The 26,407-nt window shown below is 38.2% G+C and overlaps 1 protein-coding gene across 1 annotated transcript in view; it reads right to left on the bottom strand.

Annotated features, from left to right (window-relative positions):
* Positions 1–26,407, bottom strand: part of LOC127645599 (ephrin type-B receptor 1-B-like) — a 323,036-nt gene that overhangs the window by 179,789 nt on the left and 116,840 nt on the right. The window contains exon 3 of the mRNA XM_052129261.1: positions 17,294–17,975. Coding sequence (XP_051985221.1) covers positions 17,294–17,975 — 682 coding nt within the window. The remainder of the gene's footprint in view (positions 1–17,293; positions 17,976–26,407) is intronic.

The following is a 26,407-nucleotide window of genomic DNA, read 5'->3' as shown; positions in this document are numbered from 1 at the left end:
TTTCCAGACTTACATGACCAAAAGAAATCATTTAATCCATCCATCCATCCATCCATCCACCCACCCATCCATCTATCCATCCATCTATCCATCCATCCATCTATCCATCCAACATGTCCAAGTTGGTGACATGGTATGAAGCTACTTTTTCTTGTCCAACAAAACAAATGTCTGAAATACAAATAAAAACAATAATGTGAAAGCTCATCATTGAAATTTGTCATTTTTAAACCGCTCTACAAAATAACGGATAATAACATGTAAAATTGTGGCATTTATGCTTATCTTTCATGAGAAAATGTATGAAAAAAGTTGAAAATTTCAGCCACAGAACGTTTCTGAGATTTGGTTGATTTGATTTGAAATAGCATTATAGTTTAGGCTAAACTTGCCCATGGTGTCTTGGTTTAACTTATGTTCAATTCATGTCAATAAAAGCCATCTGAACATGTTAAAGTGGAAGTGTGTGTGTGTTTTGATTCAATTGAACGGAGTAGTACAGTCCTACACATTCAGATCTGCTACTGTATACTGCACCTCAGAACATTAACATAGCTATATACATTAATGACACAGTCAAGATAAAACTAGGATTTCTACCTGTCTACTCCAACATCTCTCTATATTTATATCTCAGTATGCTCAGTGTACATGCAGTGAGCATCTCTGTGGTGTCCTGTATGATAGGGGATGCTCGACTATGGGAATTTGCACCGGGAGAAAAAGTGCTTGTATTACTCCCAACCTCGAGCTCCAAATTACTCGGTTGCAGCCTCCCGAGGAGGTAAGACAGTTCCTGGGGCTGGCTGGCTATTATCGTTGGTTTGTACGTAACTATTCGGCTGTCACCAGTCCGCTGACTGATCTTACTAAAAAGGCAGCACCAGATCCGGTACAGTTATACTGTTATACGACCAGATGGCTCCCTGGCCTGAGTCGGATGATGGGGGTCTGTGGCGAGGGTGTGGTTGAGCATTCCAGGGAGAGGGGAAGGAGTAAAGTTTCATCACTGGGTGATAATTAAGTCTAACAGCAGTTTCTTAGAGCAGCAATTCAAGACAAGCGATAAGAGGAGACCATGCCAGAGCCCAGACAGAGAGAGAGAGTGCTACACAGCTGAAGCAGCAGGAGTGTGTTTGAGTGTGTTTAAAAAACTATACAGTCTATATTTTGAGTGAATAAAGAATTGTGACGTTACCTGAACCCCGCTTCCTCATTTCTGCAACTTCCAGACTTGTTACAGTCTCCAAAATCAAAAACACACAGGCCTTGTCACCACTCCCACTGAATCTTAAATAAAGTTATTTGAATATGTGTAATATTAATGCCTATGTGTCATGAGCTCAATGAAGAGAATACAGCAGTTCACATTCTTCATTAATAGAGGAAAGGTGTGATTGATGAAGGAGAGAATGAGAGACTTTGCCTCTCCATTCCATTCAATGGCAGAGACAGAGAAAGGGAGTGACTGTGGGACTATCCGGCCATACTGTGTTTGTGTGTGTGTGTGTGTGTGTGTGTGTGTGTGTGTGTGTGTGTGTGGGGGGTTTGCATAGAAATGGGCCATCACACAAAGTCTTCAAGCATGGCAATACGTTTTCAACATGGTTAACCAATTAAAACAGAATAAACCTATATTGCAACATTCAGTCCTGAGAGAGCAATATGAAATAAATCATACACTCACACATGCAAGTGTATAGCCACAGCAAAGAAATGTGCATATTTGCCAACAACAATACAGACAAAATGATTGTCAAAGTAAAAAAATATGTGGCCTAGAAATTGTCTAATGCATATTTATGAAACACGCTTTTCTGGCTGTAAATTCCATTGAAATGAGCAACATTTGAAGCTGTTGTAAAATAGATGATTTACCGTATACACACACACACACACACACACACACACACACACACATACTGTGTGTGTATATATATATATATATATATATATATATATATATATATATATATATATATATATATATATATATATATGCAATTAATCACATGTTTATAAAGTGCTCAAATTTTACTCTATACATACTTTTTTCCTGTCAAAATCCATTTATTTACTTCTTTGGAAAGAACAACACAATAAAACAAAACTATATGTAACAATAATGCTTTATTAACATTTTCATAGTACATTATTAACATAGTACAAAGACAGAAATTCACTAAAATAGTGCAAATTATAGTAACATTAAACATTTACCAAAGACTAAGTGGGATGTTGACTGACTGGTAGAACCACAATTCATTGCATGTGCATATAACCCTCATCATCAACAATATGTATCATCATCTGGCTGTTTTTCACTTTGGATATGGAATGCATATGATTTGTTTCAGAGCAGCAAGCGTCATGCTGAACTTCATGTGAAAAGCGTGACTTGTTCTGCTTTAAGCACTGGCACTGCCGATGGAAATATAATTAAACCTATATTGTTTGGTAATCATTAGCTGATGCTTCAGAAGCTTACCGGCAATGGGTACAAAGTTGAAATGATGTTACATTTGAGCAGAGCATCAACAGGCCCTCTATGGAAGAACAAGCTGTGCAGCAGGCTTGTAAGAATTGACATGCTTATGTGGTAAAATGCTGACTTACAAAAGTCACAAAGAACTTCTGACACAAGTTCCATCAGAGTTTGTTTTATAAGAGGTCCTTTCTCCAGCACAAACTCACGGTTGTGTTTGTTTGTAGTGTGTATACGGGTGAAATGTCCCCTCTGGACACATCGCAAGGGTCCCGCCCAAACCAGTGTTCAGAATTCACACAGAGCTGAATAAAATGTCGGAGTCTAATAACAAATCTGTACATGCTTTATCGCGATTAAGAAAATAATAACGTGTTAACACTGACAGCAAAAATATACAGTATAAACATATACATGTATATCATCGCTCTCTGATAATAAAAAAAAAGCACCAAAAACCTTTTTTTCAAGAGTACGGAACACTCTTTTCTCATAAACAATATTACAAAATTAATCAAAAATAACATAATTAGTCACCTTTAATAAACATAATAAAATCCCAGCATTACACATCTGTTAGTGAACTGTTCAATATTTTAACTGGAGAAACATGATTTTTTTTGTTAGCGAACATGAACGTACACATAGGGCTGCTCGATTATAGCAAAAATCATAATCACGATTATTTTGGTCAATATTGAGATCTTTGGAAACATCATGCATTTATTGAATTTTTTATTACAATTTTTAAATGTTTTTTTTAACAGTGAATTTCCTTGAACTTGAAATGTAAACTGCACTGAGTAGTGGAAGAGGCTTTTGTCATATGATCATTATTTTATGTTACTTATGTCAAATAAAGGAAAGCCTCCATCGCCATCATCTACTTTTTAAAGCCACCTGACGTTGTACGTGCATGAATAGCTTTGTTTGTCGGGGATATTATAGGCAACCTCTTCACTACACTTCAGCAGGACATCTTATGTAAATTAGTTGACACTCTTCAAAACATAAGAGCGGGACATACGTGGTTTTAATGGCGATAATGGTGGAGATAATTGTTAAACAGATTAATCATCTTTTCGCTAGTCATTTCAATGCAGAATTTAAACAGAAGGAAGAGGTCATTTGACGCATTCAGTCTATGGTAAAAAGTAAAGCAACAATATATACCGTATATATATATATATATATATATATATATATATATATATATATACACACACACACAGAATTTATTTAACATTGGTGTCTTTTATCATTCTCTGTTTAGCGCTGTTCCCAGGGGCATAGATAGAGGGAAGGCAGGGTGCACAGCCACCACAGGGCCCGGGGCCTGGGAGGTGATGAAAAACAACTAAGGCCCCAAGGAGGGGGCCCAACATTTTCCTGCACTGGGGCCTGCAAGATCCAAGTTATGCCACAGTTTAGCCTCAGAATACCCCTTAACCATGTTGAAATACCTGTTATATACAGCCCCTCATGGCTTATTGTTTTTGTGGAAACCATGATTAGTTTTGTAAATGTACCTTTTCCACATCATTATTAGATGAAAAACACTTATTCAATCCTGTGTACACGTACTTCAGGATCATAAACCTCAGGACACAAACTTAAACAACACACAATCATATATAGATCTAAAAGTAATTTGAGCTTCTGAAGCAGAGAATTACATATGCACTAGATGGTTAATAGAATGGAAAGCACTATTCCTGAATAAATAACCAAGCAAACAACACACTATCTTCCGATCTACAAATCAGTGCTGTCAGAGAGAGAGTGGAGATAATAATACACACATGCACCACAGGAGTGTGTATTTATGGGTCCCAACTGTCCTCTCCTCTTTGTTTCACTTACACACACACACACACACACACACACACACACACACACACACACACACTCCACAATGTGGCAGCTCTGTATATCACCCTGACCTGACACTGATGTAGACCACACTGTGGATTGTTTTCTTTGCTAGTTACTCACCACAATGTGGTGCCAACATAGTGACCCTCTGTCAGTCTATAAGCGGTAGGAAACTATCTTCCAAGGCAGCATCCTAATGGATGTGGGACCTCATAAATGACATATATGAAACATTCAACATAGACAATAAGGGCTGGGCGATATGGCCACAAAATGATCACAATATTCTTATATATATATATATATATATATATATATATATATATATATATATATATATATATATATATATATATATATATTGTTCAATATCGATATCAATCACAATAAAAAAAACTTTGGCAGAAGAAAAGAAGAAAAAAATACAAATAAATCCTAAACAGTCAAAATAGTCTCTACGAAACTGCATTGGGGGCCCAGAGTCAGCCAAAGCAGAGTGGTCTGAGGAATATTCTATCTTAACATATTTATAGAGTTTATCAATCGAGTGCAGTTGGATATGAATGTTAAAAGATCATCTATTCATTTTGAAGCATAATGGCAGCAGTCCAGAATTTGTTTGAATATTTTTGCATTCAAATATTATATTTTTATAATTCTTTACATTCAGATACTCATGTTTTGAGGCACAGAAGCGCTTGTGACTGAATGTAAGAAAGTCTGAATGGACAATTTGTATATTATCATTAAAGTGAGAAAGACTAGGCAAGGCAGCTAACGTTAGCAACTTTTTTCAGTCTGAGAAAGCCAAACTGCTTGTGTTTTTAGTGATACACACCTAATTGTCTAGATGTACAACATAGGCTAAATATTTAAAACTACTCAAAAGCTTTTTATTGATATCGTTGATTTAGTTTTTTTTTATCGCGATACATATCAAGATGATTGTATCACCTAGCCCTATAGACAATTACTACATTAACGTTCACAAGTGGCCGATGAAGCACAAGAAAGACTCTACTTACGCTCACACAATTGATTCCAAAATATTGCAACAGTGCCTGCCCACTTTTTCAGCCATCTTGGTTCGGGAAATATTTTTTGGTTTTATTAATTTTTATTTTTTTTCCCAAAGGGAAAAAATCAACCAGCTTCAAGGTAAATCATAACCTTTCAAACTTTGATTTAAGCAAAAAGACAAAAGGACAAAATACTGTATACTTAACATCTTTAATAAGGGAATTAACTACAATCTCTTGGAGCATTGCAAATGACGTAATCAGAGAATTTAATGAATACACATCTGACTTACTGAATCACTCAAGTCTAAAGTCTTTACTTTCAGTCTTATCCGACTTGAAATGAAGCAAGAACTACTAATTCATTGTTGTATACATGTATACATAAGATTTGTGAAACTTGAATCTGTATCTGTTCAGATTGAATTCTCATACCACTGTGTGGGAGGTTATCGGGGCTATTTGAATTTGTATTTTTACAGCATTAAATGTGCAATGTTGTTTTGTCTATATGTGTGTGTGTGTGCGTGGAGCTCTGTGTGTATTATTAGGTCTGGGATTGAGTGTGTATATGTTTGCTCATCAGTGTGTGTGTGTGTGTGAGACTGGTTTTATGCTATAAATGTGGTTTATGAGGACATTACTATTGTCCCCATAAATCAAATCGCTTAAAAAAAACATACTAAACAATGTTTTTACTGAAAATGTAAAAATGCAGAAAGTTTTTTGTGAGGGTTATGTTTAGGGGTAGGGTTAAAATCAAATTGAATCACTTTGTCCCTCAACCATATACACAAACACAACAGTGGTTGAAAGTCTTGGGTGCAGTTCCGAGCGACATAGCAGTCATGAGTGATGAGACATATAACAATTTACACTAAACATCAGATTTACACAACACAATTTAAATATTTAATATACCCATAATTACACAACACAATATACAAATAATAATATACAATGTATAGTATACAACACACACGATATAGAAAACACAGTGTAGAATAAAAAAATGATATATATAAAATATACAGTAGGTTGCATTATGCTGTATTGACATTCAGGCTGTCGGTTGATGGTCAGTTGCCAGTGTGTTGTTAAGAGAGAATATAATTTGTGAAAGTCCAGTGTGAGATTAATAATGTGCAGTGCTGATGTATATATATATATTTTTTTTTATCCTTTTATTCAGACTCATGGTCCATTCATACAAATAAAATAAAAACAATAATACAAATACAAATACATAACAAAAAGTTACAAATGACTCGTTTTTAAAAGACACTTATACCAGTCTTCCCAAAACTGAGACATGCAGCGTGTGGCACTGTACCTAACATTCACCAGCACCACAACAACTTGATTTACAGAATCATTCAGTCGACAAATGAACCTGAACATCGCTTTTCGCAGGACAGACTGTAGTGTGTCCACTCTGGTGCTCACAAACAACTCACTCGCACAAGTTGATCTGGGCTTTTTTAGTAACATCCTCAGAGCGTCATTAAATGCTACTTGCAATTTCTGAAGACTAGCTTTTTTATAGTTCAGCCACAGATGTGCAGTGTACAAAGGTGAACAGTATGCTTTAAATAGGGTCAACTTGACTCCAGCAGTGCAGCAACCAAATTTGCGTACCAGAACATTTTCCCGCACATACAGCATACGGCACTGACGATTAATGTCATTGTCATCTGTAAGCTGATCTGTAATCAGATGACCAAGATATTTCACTTTACTGCAGTGTAAGGTATGGCGGAGGATCAGTGGCCTTAACAGATTCACGAACAAACAAGAACTTACTGTTAAAAACTCCCCTAATTACTGAAATAGCGCCAACCAGTCTCCACAAGCACAATAAATGCATTGACAAAGAGACAATGAACTATTGACAGAGAACCGCATGTGACATCCGCATGCTCACCACGTGCTTATCGTGTGGACAGGAAGGGGGAAACTTTGAACGTAACAATGTGTGTGTGTGTGTTTTTCAGTTAAACACAGAACTGCATATTGCTAATGAAATACGTGTAATCCCTGTATGTTGTGTATTTCTGAGGTATATCAAACTCGTTAGAACTGTTTCAGTTGTGTGTTTTAAACTCTGAGGCCTCATATTTAATAGCCTCAGTGTATATTCCCTTTCCAAATATACTTTTCTTGGTATCAAATTAAACCTTACAATTTGGCCTAGCTAAATTCGAATATAAGAATGATATTACGTTATGTTTTGCCATCTTTTGAGTCATTCAGCCCAAAATCTCTTACCGTCATAAACCCAGCCAGAAACATGCAAATGAGCCGTGATCGAACAAAGGAATCATTCTCCTGTCCCAATGGAAGGAGAATTTTACGACCTCCAAAGGAATGTTCAGAGAAGTGCTGACCCTCACTTCATTCTCTTACTGAGAAAGAGAAATGAACCCTGTTAATCCTATATATATATTCTATATATCCATGTGATAAATATTGACATGTATCTAATGTGCCATCTCACACTTTCCCTTAAATGTGCTTGATCTATGTTTTCTTGCAAACTAATGGGTTAATGTTTCAGACTTTGCATACTATGGTTAACCAAAATCATATGTGTGGCATATTTGGTCTCTATAACTTGGTATTTTGAAGATTGAAATGACTGTGTACATGATATGTCGATAACAACAACATATTAGTATTACAAGTATATTTCCTATTTTCTTTCTTGCACATGCAATGGGCAATTTTACAACAAAGAGCAATAAACCAAATTCCCGCCTAGAACTCAAACCCTTCTTATTGGTCGAGCCAATGAGAGGTGGGACCTGTTTCCTGAGGGTATAAAATTGCTGCGCCCACTTCCTCTTTGCTCTTAGCCCTCTCTCTTATCTTCGCTCTCTTAGCCTCTTAGCCCTATCTCCTCTCTCTCGGCTCTTAGCCTCTCTTGCTTCCTGCCTCTCTTGCCCTCTGAGCCTTGTGCTCTCTCACTCTCTCGCTGAATGATGCCAAACTAGAAGGCCCCAAGGACTCCCAAGCGTGTGCCAGGCTACGGCCTTGTCTCTGACTCTCACTGGTTCTCTCTCATCAAGACAACATCATCAAAGATCAACTGGAGCATCAACAAATTGCATCAGGACAGTTTAATTCAAATGGGACATGCAAGTATCAAACTTAGTCTCATTATTTGATACATTAAGTATCCTCACCCCTTTCTAAAAAGGGCGTGTCAGAACTAATATGATGGTTTGCTCAGGCTGTTGATCTGCTGAACTTCAAACAATGCTATAACTTCTTGCCTTCCTGTATTCTGCTTCAGCCCTCTTTCCCTTGGTAAACTGTATGAATGTATGTATATGTATGTTAGAGTAGTTTAAATGTTTAGTCTAGTTAATAAAGTCTTGTTCATGTCACATGTAAAGTTGTCTGTGTCTCAAGCTCATATCTAAAGTCACTAATCATAGATTTTGACTACTTGCTCTTAATACTTAGTAAGAAAGACATTTCCCTTGCCCCGAAATGTACATTTCTATTAATTAATTAATTAATAACCAAAATTGAGTGTTCACGGGATGAACCGAGTATTTGGTTGTAATGTTAATGTAGCTACATCAAGTTAACCCGATTAACTGATCCAAATATTCATAATTGATTATAACAAGTTATGATTGATTATTAATATTTCATAGAGCTGATTCGCTACCTAATGGTGGAAGAATGCGAGCTGATTCGCTACAGCAGATATTAAGAACATTACCTGCGAGCCTAAAAACAGGAAAAGTTAAATGTCTGTCTTCTGCGGTTCTGCAGATCATGATAACACTTTTGGAGTCATTGTACTATATTGATTGTGAGAGACCAAGTGTTCAAAAGTCTGATTGCTTGGGGGAAGAATCTGTCATGGAGTCGTCTGGTGAGGGTCCTGATGCTGCGATACCGCCTGCCTGATGGTAGTAGAGAGAGCAGCCCATGGCTAAGGTGTCTGGACACTCTGATTATCCTCTGAGTTTTTTTTCACACACCGCCTGGTGTAGATGTCCTGGAGGGAGGGAAGTTTACCTCCGATGATGTGTCCACAGATTGCAGATTGCACCACACTTTGCAGGGCTTTGCGGTTGAGGGCAGTGCTGGTGCAGGTACCAGGCAGTGATGCAGCCAGTCAGGACAGTGCTGGTGTAGAACCATGTGAGGATGGTGCGGTTCATTCCAAACTTCCTTAGCCATCTCACGAAGAAGAGGTGCTGGTGAGCCTTCTTCACAATGGCCTCAGTGTGGACGGAACATGCAAGTTCCTCAGTGATGTGGACACCGAGGAACTTGAAGCTGCTGACTCTCTCCACCGGTGCTCCATCGATGGTGATGGGGCTGTGTTCTCTGTCTTTTCTCCTGAAGTCCACCACAAGCTCCTTGGTCTTACTGACGTTGAGGGAGAGGTTGTGCTCCTGACACCAGCATGTCAGAATGTTCACCTCCTCTCTGTAGGCTGTTTCATCATTGTCAGTGATCAGACCTACCACCATCGTATCATCAGCAAACTTAATGATGGCATTGGAGCAGTGTGTTGCCACACAGTCATGTGTGTACCGGGAATACAGGAGTGGGCTGAGGACACACTCCTGCGGGGCTCCATTATTGGGGGTCAGGGATGAGGAGATGTTGCTGCCCATTCTAACCACCTGGAATCTACCTGACAGGAAGTCCAGGATCCAGCTGCACAGTGAGCTATTTAAGCCCAGAACCCTGAGTTTCACATCAAGCTTGGAGGGAAGAATGGTGTTGAATGCAGAGCTGTAGTCTACAAACAGCATTCTCACATATGTGTTCCTTTTTTCCAGGTGGGAGAGAACAGTGTGTAGTGTAGATGTAATGGCATCATCAGTAGAGCGATTGTTGCAGTAAGCAAACTGCAGTGAGTCCAGTGATGCAGGCAGCACAGAGCAGATGTAATGATGTAAGAGATGATTAGTCTCTCAAAGCATTTTCAGATGATGGTCAGAGCAACACGAAGCCACTCATTTAAGCAATTAATTTTGGATTGCTTTGGTACAGACACAATGTTGGATGTTTTAAAGCATGTGGGGACCACAGACAAGGAGAAGGAAAGGTTGAAGATGTCAGTAAAAACACCAGCCAGTTGGTTCACGCACACTCTAATGACACGGCTCGGAATGCCATCTGGACCCATGACTTTACGGATATTCACCTGTCAGAAGGATCGGGTTACATACGCTACAGAGATGGAGAGGTAACTAACCTCTGTAGCTTCGGCTGCGAGAGCTCTCTCCACGAGGGTGGTGTTGTTTCCCTAAAAACAAGTATAAAAAATATTAAGCTCATCCAGGAGAGGTCATGTTGTGGTGGTGTTGAACTGTCCTTCAATCTTGTCCCCGTTCTGGAGTTTGGCTGCTCTGATAGTTTTGCGGGGGGCATAACTGGTCTGTTTATGCTACTCATCATTCCCGGAATTAAAATAGGAGGTCCATGCATTAAGTGCCGCATGAACATCGCTATTAATCTATGGTTTCTGTTTGGGGTAGATCCATATAATTTTGGTCAGTACTACGTCCTCTACACACTTCCTGATGAAACACGTTACGGTATCAACGTAGACCTCATAGACCAACGTAGTCGTCATCAGAGAAGCAATGGAACATCTCCCAGTCCGCATTAGGATTAGAGGCTAGAATCTATAGTTCGTACAGTATAAAATTCGTTGTGTCTATGGAGAGTGCTCATAAGGATAGCCGCACCAATATGTGTGTGTTTGTGTGCACGCGTGTGTGTGCGCGCGCGCATGCAGGTATAAAGCTGTGACACGACTCTGTGTATGTATTCGTAAAGAACTGTGTGTGTGTGTGTGTCTGTGTGTGTGTTTGTATAGAGCTGTCCTCTCTCTCCAGGTGTGTGTACGTTCAGACAGCTCTTGCTGTGAGTGTATCTCTGCTCAATTCTGCCACCTGTGAGGGGATGTCTGGCTTAGCAACATACGCTAGTGGAATACAGACTCAGAACTCCCCTCTACAACCTCTCTACTCTCAACCCAATACCCTAATTCACATTAACAGCAAACCTAGAATACTGAGCTTCGCCATCATGGCCGGTATGCTGGTTTTACTCCGAGTGACAGGCATCATCTCTCACCCTGAGGGTCAGATCTAATTCGACTCAGCAGCCAGAGAGTGATCCACACACAAATCCACACACATATATGTAGACACTTATACACAAACAGAGTGATTATTTGGACTGCCTTCAAGCAGAGTCAAAGTAACAAACCCAGATGTGCAAAGATAGATACAGGGAATGAGAGAAAGTGAGTGAGAAAGCCAGAAAGACAGAGTCGGTGTTCAAAATAGCACAGCCCCGTACTGTTAGTACATTTTCTGCAGTATGTACTGTAGTTTGTAGCATTGCATAGTATTTAAATGTTCTGTATGTATGTATGGAAGGAAGGAAGGATGGATGATGGATGGATGGATGGATGGATGGATGGAAGGAAGGAAGGAAGGAAGGAAGGATGGATGGATGGATGGATGGATGGATGGATGGATGGATGGATAGAAACATAACGTCCACATGTCCACACTCATGTGGTTTCATAAAAAAATTTTCCTCCACTGAAAAAAGTTTTTAAAACGCTTTCCATTAGTGCATACTTTGGACAACCATGATGTTCTATAACTGAAAACAGAGTTTTCAAACTTAGACGTATTACTTATGGACGTGGGTATACATAAGTCTATGTGATTTGTCAGAGATTTGATCATCGGCTTTGCCGAAATCATAATTCTGATTCATTAGAAAAGTCATAGCAACCCAAGAAAGAACAGCTTGAAAATCTGTACCAAGTTTGGTAGAGGTCGCTGGAATGCTTTAGGAGAAATGACACATGGAAATGTACTTAAGTGTAGAACAATATCTTGGCTTTTATTTGTATTTTTATTTGTTTTTATTTTGACATTAATTGTATTTATTTCAGAATTATAAATTGACACTATTCACTTAATTGAGTATGATTGCAGTGAAGTCATTTCACTAAGTAATGAGGTCATGTAAAAACAATGAGGTTGTGTTTGAAATGTTAACTGTTGCATAATGCTGTTTCACATCCTGTTAAAAGAAAAGTAACCAGTGTACAGTGTAAACTGCATAGTATGCAGTAAGCAGTACACCAGTATTCCATTCTGAATACAGCCAGAGAGATTAGGACAACTGATAAAGACAGAAAGCTGAACTTCTTTGAGACACATTGATAACAGCTTAGCCACTTTTTTTAGCCGAAGACTTATTATCCTAATCAAACTCAAATCACTCTTTATGGGTCCAAATCGACCAATGAGAGAAGATAAAACCAGAGGAAGGTGGGGAGGTTTGGTACCAGATGGTCATAAACAAAAATAAACGAATGCACATTAAAGAATACTTATTACCCCAGGTTGCCTGGGCTGGTAAAATCAACACAGAGGAATTTATGGAAACTTTATATGCAGTTGTGCGTGTGCATTTTTTTGTGTATCTATGTTCAGAGTGCAATATATTACCCAATCAAAAGCATTTATGGGAATTTGCAGATCAAAGCCATAGTAATTTGTGGTGACTTGCTGTGTGTGAAATCGTTAATCTGCTAACGTTGTGGCTTTTAAAAACTGTGGCCACATTCGCCAGACACATGCACACAGTTTAATGAGTGTGTACCAGACACAGCACCCAACAAAACCTCAACTATCTTTAATCTTCAAAGTTTGATGACTTTATAACCTCTCCCAGCTCTATGTGCATTCTAAAAGAATGAAAAAAATAATAATAATCATTAATATCTCAACTGATTCTCCTAGACAGCAATGAGTTGAAATGGAGAGCAAATGGACACTTTTGCTGAAGTCTTCTAGTTCTCCCCAGTAACCTCATGTGTGTCCTATACAGGGGCGGAAAGAGTACTGAAAAATAACACTCAAGTAAAAGAACTGTTACTTTTTAAAGAAATGTAGTTTGAGTAGAGTAAAACTACCTGTCCTAAAAACAACTCAAGTAAGAGTAAAAGAGTAGCTCATTTAAAAGTACTCATGAGCAGTGAGTATTGAGTACTGAGTTGCGAAAGCTATGCCCCATTATAATAAAAAACAATGCTGCAATTTAAAAATGTAGCATAAATACCATCATTTACATTCCCTTCTATGGCTGTGTTCCAGAAAGAATAAAAATATAGGTATTTTTAGGTGTTTGTGATTGACAACTTTTTAAATACATCACTTATCTATGATACTGTAAACACTACATTAATTGGATTTGAAAAAATAAATAAAAGGGCGACATGATTACAGAAATTAAAAGATGAAAAAGTTATTTTCAAAATCATTATGTATGAAACAATTATATTAAAACAAATTTATGTGTAGGTTCTAAATTTTCCTTATTGCCAACTGAGAGAGTTATTGTTGGGCATAAAACATGTTCAATAAAAAAACAATAAAAAACAATACAAGGAATGCGAAAAAAAAAAAAAAGCAGGGTCACTTGGCGCATCATGTTCCGCACAATAGAGGCGGTAGAGCAGTTGTTTGGTACAGGGGCCACATTGGGCTTTTAAGGATTAATTCACATACAAAAAAAAAATTACAATTCTCTCATCATTTAGTCACCCTTATGCCATCCTGGATGTGTATGTCTTTCTTCAGCAGAACACAAATTAAGATATATAGAAGAAAGTTTCAGTTCTTTTGGTCCATACGATGAAAGTGAATGGGTGCCAAATTTTTGAAATTCCAAAAATCAAATCAGTCAGCATAAAGTAGCCTAATCCATGTGACTCCAGTGGTTAAATCTATGTATTCAGAAGAGATATGATAGGTTGGGTGAAAAACAGATCAATATTTAAGTACATTTTTACAATAAATTCTCCTCCCTGCTCAATCTCCACTTTAACTTTCTTCTTCTTTTGATTTTGGTGATTCACATTCTTCATGCATATCGCCATCTACTGGGCAGGGAGAATAATTTATAGACTAAAATGTTGATCTTTACCTCACCCACACCTATCATATCACTTCTGAAGTCATGGATTTAACCACTGGAGTCATATGGATTACTTTTATGATGCCTTTATGTGCTTTTTGGAGCGTCAACATTTTGGCATCCATTCACTTGTATTTTAATGTCCTACAGAGCTGAAATATTCTTTAAAAATCGTAATTTTTGGAAAGAAAGAAAGCCATAGACATCTGGGATGATCAGAGAATGTTCATTTTTGAGTGAACTATTTCTTTAAGTAGTACATGGGGGGCAACATTGTCCACCTTTTGAGAAGCAATGTTCCACATTTAGTTCTTGCATCTTTTAAGCCCAGCAATAGTTGTGTTCTCTTTCTAATGCATGATGCACAATTTTCTGAAGTTTGTGACAGGTGGAATGTTCTGCCTGAAGTATTGCTCTGCAATGGTTGATACTTTTCTATCAGGCATTAGAAAAAAAACTCAATAAAGGCTAAGCATAATTATAAATGATTTTATCATCTCTACTTTCCTGGTTATGTATTATACAAATTTACACAATCTCTATATTAGGGGTCGGTATTATAAAAAAAAAAACTATTTTATAAAAAATGTCACTGTTTTATTCATTTTAAAGCTTCTCAAATCATTCAGCCAAAAGTATTGAGTGGTTTTCTCGTTTCCTTGTTATTGTTTTTTGATTAATAGCCTTTATATGACATAGCCTACTAGACAGTGCTCAATTCGGATACATGCACACTTCAAGCCCAACATTTTGATGCAAATACGCTTTTTTCCCACTGTTTATGTTCACTTAAGAACAAACTGACTGTGTTTACATTAAAGCCTCACAAAGACGCGCATTGGCGTAATATGAAATTTATCTCGATATGTTTCTTAAAATTAGAGGCAGGATTAATGACGATATCTGGCTTGAGCAAGTTAAACTCACATGACATAATCAAGCAATTGGCCTTTTTCCCTCCGAAAATCCCTTTCAAGTGTTCAGGTGTTGAAATGTGTTTGAGGCATCCTCCACATCCATAACAGTTAGCGCCAATCAACAGCTGCCCTTCAAGTTTTTTACATGTGATTTGATTTGATGGGAGTCACAAGACCCAATCAGGTTGATAAAATAAAAATCAGGGCAGGGAAGAAGTGAACACAGATGGTGGGAAAATAGCACTTAATACAGTTACAGCACTTAAAATGTGCAAAGTATAACATTTTAAAACAACTTAAAAAAGAACAATTCCTGGGAATAACTACTTAATTACAGTAACTTGAGTATTTGTAATTCATTACTCTACAACTCTGATCCTATACGGCTTGAGAAGAGATATCAATTATGTCTCCATTTTGTTTTTTATTCTCCACAATCATTTTAGGAGAAATATCTGAGACAAAGTTCATTACATGAAACATAACTGAGATCTTCAAGTCTCCTAAATATGAAAGAGCAACCTCCGAACAATACATTCTTCCTATAGTAGATTCTGAAAGAGGTCTTTAAAAGGGGAATGTATGGACAACAATGTCCATCTCTCAGTTGATAAGAAGACCTTGCCTGAGGATACCATTGAACTAAAAAAAAACACCACATGTGCTCCTAAAAGTTGGCCCTCCCTCAACAATAGCTGAGTAGCCAGACTAAGTCAAGAGTCATATCTGTTTATTGACCAGTGCAGATGGCTGTCAATCAATCTTATCATCTCTCAAACAGTTTGGTCCTGAGGGAGCCAACATGGCACTGGCCTTGAGTGAGGGCTGAATTGGCCAATCGCAGACCTTGAGAGGGGAATATGACTGTGGGCATGAAAGCGGAAAATACAGGAATGGAAGAGAATCTGTACGTGTGATAGCATTCTAAATCAGCTCAGATATCACAAACCAGGTCCACATAGACATAAACATTGAGGAGAGCCTATATTCAAAATATTGGTCAATAGGGATGGGAATCATGAGAAATTGAATGATTCCAGTCTTCTTAACAATTCCATTTACATCCCTTTTTATTAAATGGAACTGGTTCTTATAAGAAGTGTCAATTGTCAATCAAACTAACATATGTGTTACTATTGGTTGATCGACAATGAAGAACAATAAATTTGACTTTAACCAAAACCCATTTCTCCACCGTACTAGCTCTCTATCAGAAACACATCCACATTCTCATATTAATCCAGAGTAAAACTGAAAAGTCTGCTGCTTGAAAATATTCTCAAATATGAAAAATCTGCACTTCTCACAACTCAAACTAGTGGAATTTTATTAGTTCAAATTGTTGCAGAACTGTACTAAGCTAAAGCCCTAGCTTAAAAAACAACATATTAAGATTCAATTTCATTGTCATTGTGCAGAGTACAGGTACAGAGCCAATGAAATGCAGTTGTTTTCGCATATCCCAACTAAGCTGGTGTCAGAGCACAGGGTCAACCATGAAACAGCACCCCTGGACCAGATAGGGTCAAGGGCCTTGCTCAAGGGCCCAACAGTGGCCCTTGAGCCTTAACCGCCTTTTGGCGGTGCTGGGACTTGAACCCCCAACCTTTCGGTCAGTAACCCAGAGCCTTAACCGCTGAGCCACCACTGGCCCTCATATGTTGTGTTGTAATGTTGATATTTTGGATGCTGGTTCCTAGAATGACGGCCCTGCCAGGCTTCCAAACTGGAAGACCACCTTGGTAAACCAGCTTCAGCACCAAAGGTTTAATGATGAACAGCAGGTCTATAATCCACCATCTAGACCAGCACCAAACCAGCAATATCCAACATAAACCAGAATTCTTTCAAGTCTAAGCTGGTCTTTCATCAGAGGTGCTGTCTAGCTAAGTGAGATACAACCCAGTTCCAACACATTTCCCATGACCTAAAACAAGATTAGTTTAAAAGTATACTAATAATTACAGAATACTATGAGCCCAAAATCAATCATATTTTAAACCTCTTACCCCGACAGATGTTCCCACTGTCTGGTTCGAATCCAGACTTGCAGGTGCAGCTCCCAATCGGAACCATCCAGTCCCCGTCACCGTTACAATACAACTTTATCGGGACGTCCACTTCCTCCGAGTTTGGGATGCACATCCCTCGAGCAATCACAAGCGAGGTGCTCTCTGCCCCAGTCATGGTCTCGGGAAAGATTGCAAAGTTTTGCACCACGCTGGGACACTTCTTATAGAACACACGTACGGACAGCAGGGACATGCATGCGCCGTAGTCCTGAAATGCCAAATAAAACCCATTTTTGGATAGCGGACCGAAACTCCGCACCTCTGTATTCACTTTCATCAACCTGCCGCCAAAATCCACCTGGGAGAAGCTCTCGTCCGCCGCAATTGTGTCCACCTTGAGGTACGGAGCTTCCATCCAGAACGCTGTTCCCTTGGTGGCGATCACGGAGTCCGTCTCATAGTAGTAGAGGTTGAAGGTCTCCTTGCAGGATCCAGGAACCCGCGGGATGCTGCTGCAGTCTCGGACGGTGAACCGCATCTCCACGTATATGCGTTGAGCTCCACGCCGAGCAATGAAGGTGGTGAGCAGCCAGTTGTTCTGGTTGGATTCAAAGACATTGCACACCTGGTATGTTCGGATGGTGTTGAGGTTCTCATCATATCCACTGACTTCCTCCCACTAGAAGAGAAGAAAAAAACAGAAGATTTTGAGCAACTTGTAGAAGAATAAATAATGAACAATGTTTAGCACCACTACTGGCACCAAAAAGAATTACAAAAATAAAGACAAACAATCCCCAATCTTCCACTGTCAGCCTGATCACATGAAAATTATGTGACCATTGTATAATTTTTGCAAACCAAAATTTATGCTGTATACATGTTTGGCTGCAGTTTCCTAGTGTAATGTCCAGTGGGGGGGTGCCAAAAACAAGTGAAATTATATTGTAATCAGAGTTTGTTGGTGAATTTTAGATGTTTTAATGAGTAAAATGTACTTCACTGACCTAAAACTTTAGTCTAATCCTTTTGTCTAAAAATTGTTCATACCAAAATTATCATATTTATGGTGCTTTTATCATCCCTCTTCACAAGTTTTACATCACAAAAGGTGGTTGAGGAAGCTGCAGCCATCTGCTTCTATTCTGGCCAAGTGTGGCCAACCACTTACTGTTATGATATTACCATATTATAAAATGTGATGCGTAACAAATTTGCGATTATGCACTATCGAATTACATTTAGAATGAAGTGGAGCGGTATATGGCTGCCCTTCTTCAACCCTGTTAAAACAGCACCATTTGCAGATTTTGAAACATGGCACAGACTGAGAGAGAGAAAGAGAGAGATGGCAGGGAAGCAATTGAGTTCTAACAGCTGCTTATGTGAGTTCCAATAATAGGAGAAAAGTAAGAACATTTTACAGTCTGATGCCATAGAAGATCTTTATGAGTTCATATGATGTCTTTTAAAATTCAGGCAAATTAAAATAATCTAATTATTCACTTACCCTGATGCCATCCCAGATGTGTATGACTGTCTTTCTTCAGCAAAACACAAATTAAGATTTTTAGAATAAAACAGAGCTCTGTCATGTCCTTATAATGCATGTAAATGGGTGCCAGCATCCATTCCATCCAGGTCTCTGATGCTATATAATATGGCTGAACTCTCGAGTGACGTTCACTCTTTTATTTTATTTTATCTGAATTTTCGCGTGAACTCGCTGATGCGCTTATGTCACGCAACAGCTACATGATGCAGGAAGTGCTTTTTAAAAGTTAATAACTTTTTAATTATCAATTGATTTTTTTACACAAACATATTGATTTGCTTTAGAAGACATTCATTGCTCGAATGGCATTGCATGGATTACTTTTATGCTGCCTAAATGTGACTTTTGGACCATCAAAGTACTGGCACCTCTTCACCTGCATTTTCTTCTAAATATCTTTATATGTGTTCTGCTGAAGAAAGACATCAGGGATGGCATTGGTGCAAGTGAATAATTAGAGAATAAAAATTTTAGGGTGAACTATTTGTTATGAGGAGGAGGGCGAGTCCAGGCCGTGAGTGCACACGGCCAGACCCAATCGGGGATAAGGCCAAGCCGGGTGCGGCAGTTCAGGAGAGAGAGAGCCACACGCAGCTGCCATGAGTGTGTGTTTTGTGTCTTTTTGTTTCATTAAATGTAACATTGACTGTTCAGCCGGTTACCACCTCCTTGTCCATTTTAAACCCCTGTTACTCTATTACTTTAAGTTCCATAGAACATAGGACGTCTCGGTTACGTACGTATCCTTGGTTCCCTGAAAGCTACATCACATGCTCCATAAAGGGAGGAAATGGATACGTTTATATGGTCCAATTTAATCCACTTAATGGTGGTGGGGGGGGTCACCTTTTGTTACACAGCAAGCCTGTCAGGCTCGTGTGTAGACCTATTTTTATTGTACATAAATTTATATTACACTTGCCAAGAGATCCTTGGTCACGAAGGCACCCTTATCTCGCCAGAACGACCGTGTGATCCACGAAAGGGAGAAATACAGAGAGAATAATGGTTCCGACTATGCACCCCGCACGTTGGTTAACCATCACTCAGTTGGATAATATTCTCTTATTCCAGCCCCCTCTTTCTGTGGCCGGGCTCACCGGTCCATGCAGGATCCTTCGAACAGGGAGTGGAGAGACGCAGAGGTCATTGCCTTATTCATGTGCATTCTCCCAGAATGACATAAAAAGGGAACATTTTGTTTCCTTGCTGTCCAACGATGAATTCTCTCATACAGAACAGAAAACTTGATGGTGCGAAAGATAGGGCCTTTAAGGAGCCTGTGATGTAGCTCCCCAGCAGCGGTTCTTAAGCGCCATCAGCCAATAAATTGTTGTTCAGACCACATGACCCTCGAACGGTGTCCCATAGGGTTCATACGCAGCTTGATTTCCTACAAAATGAAACCTATAAAATGAATGTGAAGCCTTAGGGGAAAGTCTTCAAGATCCTACACTGGAATCATTTTAAGTTTCAAGGTAATAATGAAAACCATCTAGTACTGGTGCTTCAAAGGATCTTCTCTGTTAACACTAAAACCAATATGCTGATAAGAAGGTATCATTTAACAACAGCTTTTTAAATCTCCAAATGCCCTATACACTCGAGAACCCTACACTGTGAAAACTGGTTCTTCAGATAAAAAGGTTCAAAATGTTTTATTTTGTAAGAGCACAGGTGCAAAAAAACTTTGAAATTGAGAATAGCTTCCCTAACACACACACACACACACACACACACACAATCTGTCAAAGTTAAAAGTATGCTTGAGTGGTCTATAATGTTCAGCTGATCAAATCTCAGTTCCTCAGCCTCAGCGGCCGACAGCTGTGAGTTAAGAGAAGGGTCATGTTGCCCCGGACGTGACCGTTTGCTGCTCAAACCACTCAGTTAATCGTTAAAGCTGGATAACAGGCACACCACAGGCACACAGCCCCATGGGTAATCTCTTAGCCCTTTAACAGAGCAGCCTGACCGAATGAACCATCCTACCATATCTCAAAATTCCCTCAAGGAGGCACAGCCAAGGGAAAGAGAAACAAATACAAGTTTTGTGAGTGGACTCTTGAGGGCTGCAAAGCTACACTCAAGCTGTTTGGTAGTATGCGTGTCTGTGTTTACCTGTGTGGGCGCTGTTTGTTTTTAGTAAGTGTGTGGGTAACTCTGGAGGGCTGTTCACTCACAAACCCCTGCCGAACAGGACTAAGATCCATGCCTGCCTCATTTTGTAGGATGGCTTATCACAATATGTGTAATATGAGATTGGGGCTTTTTCCTCCAATATATATTTCTCATGGTAGGTTTACTTCTGCATTGGCACAAGCCTTGGCAAAAGAAAAAAAGCTACGGGGTATGTTGTCACTATGTTTTCCTGCCATTAAATAGCCTAATGTAGGGTTGTCAGCACACTATATACTGTAAAAGAGCAAATACAAAAATATCAAACCATTGTTGAAAAAAATTTTAGCAACACATTTCTAACATTTAAAATGACCTGACAATGATGAAAAATACATTTGTCCTGATAACACATCCAGTATAAAATCGATCTTTGTTTTATTGTTGTCTTATCTGCTCTATTAGATCCAATTGACCTGCAGCTGCTGTTGGTAGATTGAAACTTTTCATGAAAGAACCGTACATACTCAGATCGCAAACGATTGTTCTAAATTTCCAACATGAAATTGCTGTGAAAAATATGAGGTAAAATATGATTTAATGATGATCTAACAGGACAAAAGATTTAAGTGTATGATTTAACGGGACAAAAGGGGCTTATCTCCACCACTGTGATGCATAGGGTACTGTTTGTAAAAGCATTTAGTTTGCTTTTATTGTGAATGCAAAAAGTAACTTGTTCAACTGAAACCAGCTCTTATTAATCTTGAATATGGAATATGATGATTTTGAAGTGAAATATTATTATTTACATTATGTTAGTAATTTAAGCAGTAAAGACGCATATTTCATGTCCCATCTATAGTAGTTTTTATTTGTATATGCCTCATTTCTAAGCCTTTAGAAATGTGTTAAACATGTGAGGATGTGTACTCATCATACTTTTATGTCTAACATAATCATACAGTCATAATGGACCAAGTTGAAACCTGTTTTGCCCATAGTTCAGAAAAGAAATCCCAAGATATATATATTTTTTTTACTGTAAACCATAGCTATCCCTTTATAATAACTTTTACTAACATGAACACATATTATTAAATTGCATAATGCTTAAAATTGTAGCACTGCTTAATCGTTTATTGTAAACTGATGCTCAAAAGGATCCTGAAGTGCCAAAAGTACCTATAAAGTCATAAATAGCTGATAAAAGGCTCTACTCAACCAATTCCACTTCAGTGGAGTTACAACCACTCTTCTATTAAAATAATGACTCTTGCCCAGTGCATATTTGTTAAATGTAAGATTAATGTGAACAGGAGCCCACAGAATTAACATGCTCAATGTAACATTTTGACTAACCTCATAGTTCAATAAATAATTTTGGGAACAGAATAATAAGCAGACACGTTGCCCATTATGGCATTAAATCAAACTCTAGCCCTCCAGAACAGTATTATTTCCATATCACGACACATCTATCAGGATTTTTCACAGCAATTTCATAACTCCACATCAAATTATAAGTACATTTTACCTCTTTTGATTGCATCAAGTGTAATTGTTCTTTCTAGTAATTTGAAGAAAGGGGTCCAATCAAATCCTGCTTAATTAAACAAGCCCCATCTTGCAAAAAGGGTTTCCAATCTTTTTGTTCAATTCATTTCCATGACTTTTTCAGTTGTTTGTGAATATTGAAAATTAGATTCAGACCAATTGGCTGATGAATCTCCTGAGAAACTCCTGAGACCCGAGTGTGACTGCTTTGTGCATTTTCCATTTCCCTTTTTGATGTGAAACTAGTAGCACCTAATAAACAAGCAAAAATAAAAACATATAAAAACTTTTTTTTTTTTCAAGAGCAATAGTTTAACTAAACATTGTTGTCCACATATGGGGACAGCAGGACTAAGTTGTGAAAATGTAAATAATACCATGAAGTGTTGGTCACTCATGTGTATGAGACGTTTCAGACATTACATCTTATTTTCTATAAAACTGAATAAATAATTTTTATTTAAAGTAATTTCCTGCATCATCTAACCACTGTTAACCATGTTAAAATAAAATGTAGCATTGTACATTTCTATGTACCTATGAACCTATGTGCTTATTTCCATTCTCCCATGTCTGCCAAACACGATGAGTGGTCCAAACATCATCTGCAGCCTGAGTGAACTTTTTATTGGATTTTAGTAGTGCCTTTATACACTTATACGTTGTTCCCTTGCTCCCTACTTAGTGAATGACTTATCTTCCAGTGTGCTGTCTGTCTGCTCTGGTCTCGGAACAGTTATAAATGTGCCTTATTTTCATCCTAACTCCATAAAAAGCCTCTGTAAGCAACATTTTTCAGCTTTTGGATGAATCCATTAATTCTCAATGAGAAAATGCAGAGTAAATATATAGGAATACATTGACCAATGTTAATGAATAGAACTGTATTGTACAGTGATAACAAAATGTATATTAAAATTAAGTGAAACGAGCCACAGATGTGTTCATGTTGAATGTTATTCAAAATAACTAACATGTTTTTTCAACTTTTGAGGGAATAAGGTCCCAATTTCGACAAAAAATATGAATAGATTTTTTAAAGCAGAACATCAAACGAAACTAGAGATGGTACTCTTTACAACCAAACAGGTTTCAATGAAAAAATCTTTGAGGTTTCTTAGCAGAGGCACTTTTGTTTGCGCCCACAGAAGCCTTGATGTTGTGTCAAGTGATGCTGTGCGCCAGATGTTTAACCCTTAAATGACAATTTAGAGCAGGGGGTCGCAACCTATGGCAGGCATGCCAACATTGGCACGCGGAGGGGTAACAACTGGCACGCCAGCAGGGGGGTTTGTCGGCACAGCCATTGACCAGGAAAATTAAAAAAGGCACTCATGTCAAAAATGTTGCCGACCCCAGGTGTAGAGTGTTATGAACAGTATTTAGTTGGTTTAAATGTATGCGTTTATGCGTTGAGTATAGCAAATCAAAAATAAAACGTCCACACATCTGGACATGCGGTCGGACAAGGTTAAATGGAATTGTGAACCTTTACAAACAAATCATTGAAAATAATCGACACAAAATAAAACTTTTCTCACATATAGAACATCACCACGACTTGGAAGCTAATTTTACATTTACATTTCCATAATTGTACATTTCCCCTCTGATTAAAATTTGTTACTCAGTATAAGTCAAATGTATTTCAAATGCCATGCTGTCTTTAAACATGGCACCAAGCTGAATTACTTTGTAGTAGAGTCCTTGTAAGCATGTTGTAAACATATAATAAATGCATCATAGACTACGATAAGGCAAAGGGTGTTCATCATTGCCATCTGAGTAATGACAGAGCTCGAAGGCATTGCTGCAGATGAGAGGAAAGGGGGATGGGCTGTGAAGAAGAGAGTAGAGAGAGATAAGATTGGTGTGGAGCGGTGGAGTTTGTAACACAGCTGGCATGATAAATGAGTTTACATAGATTCTGGGCACAAATGAAAGCCCCCTTTTTTCCATTGACTGCCAAAGCAACCTGCTCCGCCCCCACACCTCTGTAATTCTGATTTATCAGTATTATACAGACCCGTCCAATCCAGCACCGTGCTGCCATTAATACAGCGGAGCACAGGCCTGGTTCTCCCCTCCCTTGTTTGGTCTAGGGATGCTTGTCTCTCTGTCTACTGAAATGACCACAATCACTCAACCCGACTCATGCCAAAGGCTATGGGAGACAGAGCCGAGTACCAGCTCATATATCACATCACGAACTGTGCTATACCATCAGAGATTTGTACATAATATCATGAGCAAGCATGCATGGAAACGCGCTCTCACATCAACACTATCAGGTTGTAATATAAAGCACCAATATATATATATATAAAAAAGTTCAATTTAAAATGAAAAAGGGTTTCACAGCCTTTGCTCACAAATATCTTTTTATTATCTTGTCGATTAGAAAACCATCTATGTATTGGTGATTTGAAGGAATAATTAACCCTCATGTCATTCCAAATTGTAAGTTTAGCAGAGTGCACTGGGTGTATTTAATTTTTCCATACACTTCTGTTCAATGGGCATGGGACGTGCACTGACAAGCTCTAAAAATGACTAGAAAGGTACCCTCCTGAAGAGGGTAAGATTTACAGTGAATAACAACTTATATTTTGGTCTGTTCCTCACAAATTATCAGCAGTGTTAGGTAGATAACATCTGAAATGTATTCTGGTACTGATTACAAATTGTTACAAATATTACACTTAAAATACCATTTTAAATGTTTAGTGAGTACCAATCTGCACTCCTTCCATTAAACATGAATACATGTCAAATCTAATTTTTACTGCCATTAAAACAAATATATAGCAATCTATTTGCAAGTACTAGTATTTTGTAATCTGATTATGCAATCCAGATTAAATGTAGTCCATTACTACTCAACACAAGTTACACATATGGACTGGTGCTTTTTTGTAAATTTAAAAGGGGTCATGACACTAGGAATTTTCCTTGAACTTTTGACATGGTTACTGCACATATTGTATACTCAGAAATCTAAAATTCCTCCTCACTGCAAAAAGAGCATTTGTTGAAAACAAGCTGCCAAAACGACTCATTCTCTATTTCCTCCACATTGTGATGTCACACTGTTGTAGGCATTTGCGCCAGATTGCCTCAACAATCACACATTAACGCCTACTTTACCTTATTACATCTGTAGCCCCGAGCAGTGAGATGGCAAAGAGAGAGCAGGTCAGTCAAGAGCAGAGAGCCAATCATAACAGTGGGTGTTTACTGTCAAGTCTTAAAGGAGAAGCAGCACCAAAACTGAGCATTTCCGAATGAGGGTGGAAAATTATCATGTTCTGCAAACATATGCCATATTAAAAAAAAAAAAAAACTTTATTAATATTATAAGATAACTTCAAGGAATGTACTGAAATACCAAAAAGGTATATGTCATGACCCCTTTAAAGCTCAACAGTGTTTGTCCCCATTGATTGTTCCATGTTCGTTTTTCCATAAAATTACAATCTACTAAACTTTTCCTATTATGATCCATGGAAGAGATACAGTTATACAGGTTTTCAACTACATGAGGGTGAGTAAATGATGACATATTTTTGGTGAACTGTTTCTTTAAAGAACCCAGAACTCAAAACACTGATCTGAATAAACTATCATGTAATATCATGAACTTTCAGTCTAAACACAAACAAATAAATAGTGTAAGTGAGAATTGTTTTTATGTTCAATCTCAAGCTCTGTTAAACAAATAGCTACAAAGCTATTAAAACTGTCCAGTGTGTATAAGACAGAGGTAAAATAGATTTGAAGCCCTCTGCCTCAATCAAGCTCGTAAACTCATGAGCTGAATCTCAGCTAGAGCTGCCTGGTTCTTCTGCTCAGATTTACAAGACTGACCATATACATGAGGG

The sequence above is a fragment of the Xyrauchen texanus genome, chromosome 6, assembly GCF_025860055.1.
Source record: "Xyrauchen texanus isolate HMW12.3.18 chromosome 6, RBS_HiC_50CHRs, whole genome shotgun sequence".
In the NCBI taxonomy this organism is placed as follows: Eukaryota; Metazoa; Chordata; class Actinopteri; order Cypriniformes; family Catostomidae; genus Xyrauchen; species Xyrauchen texanus.
Note: the sequence above shows the minus strand (reverse complement) of the source record. Positions and strands in the feature narration are given on the sequence as shown.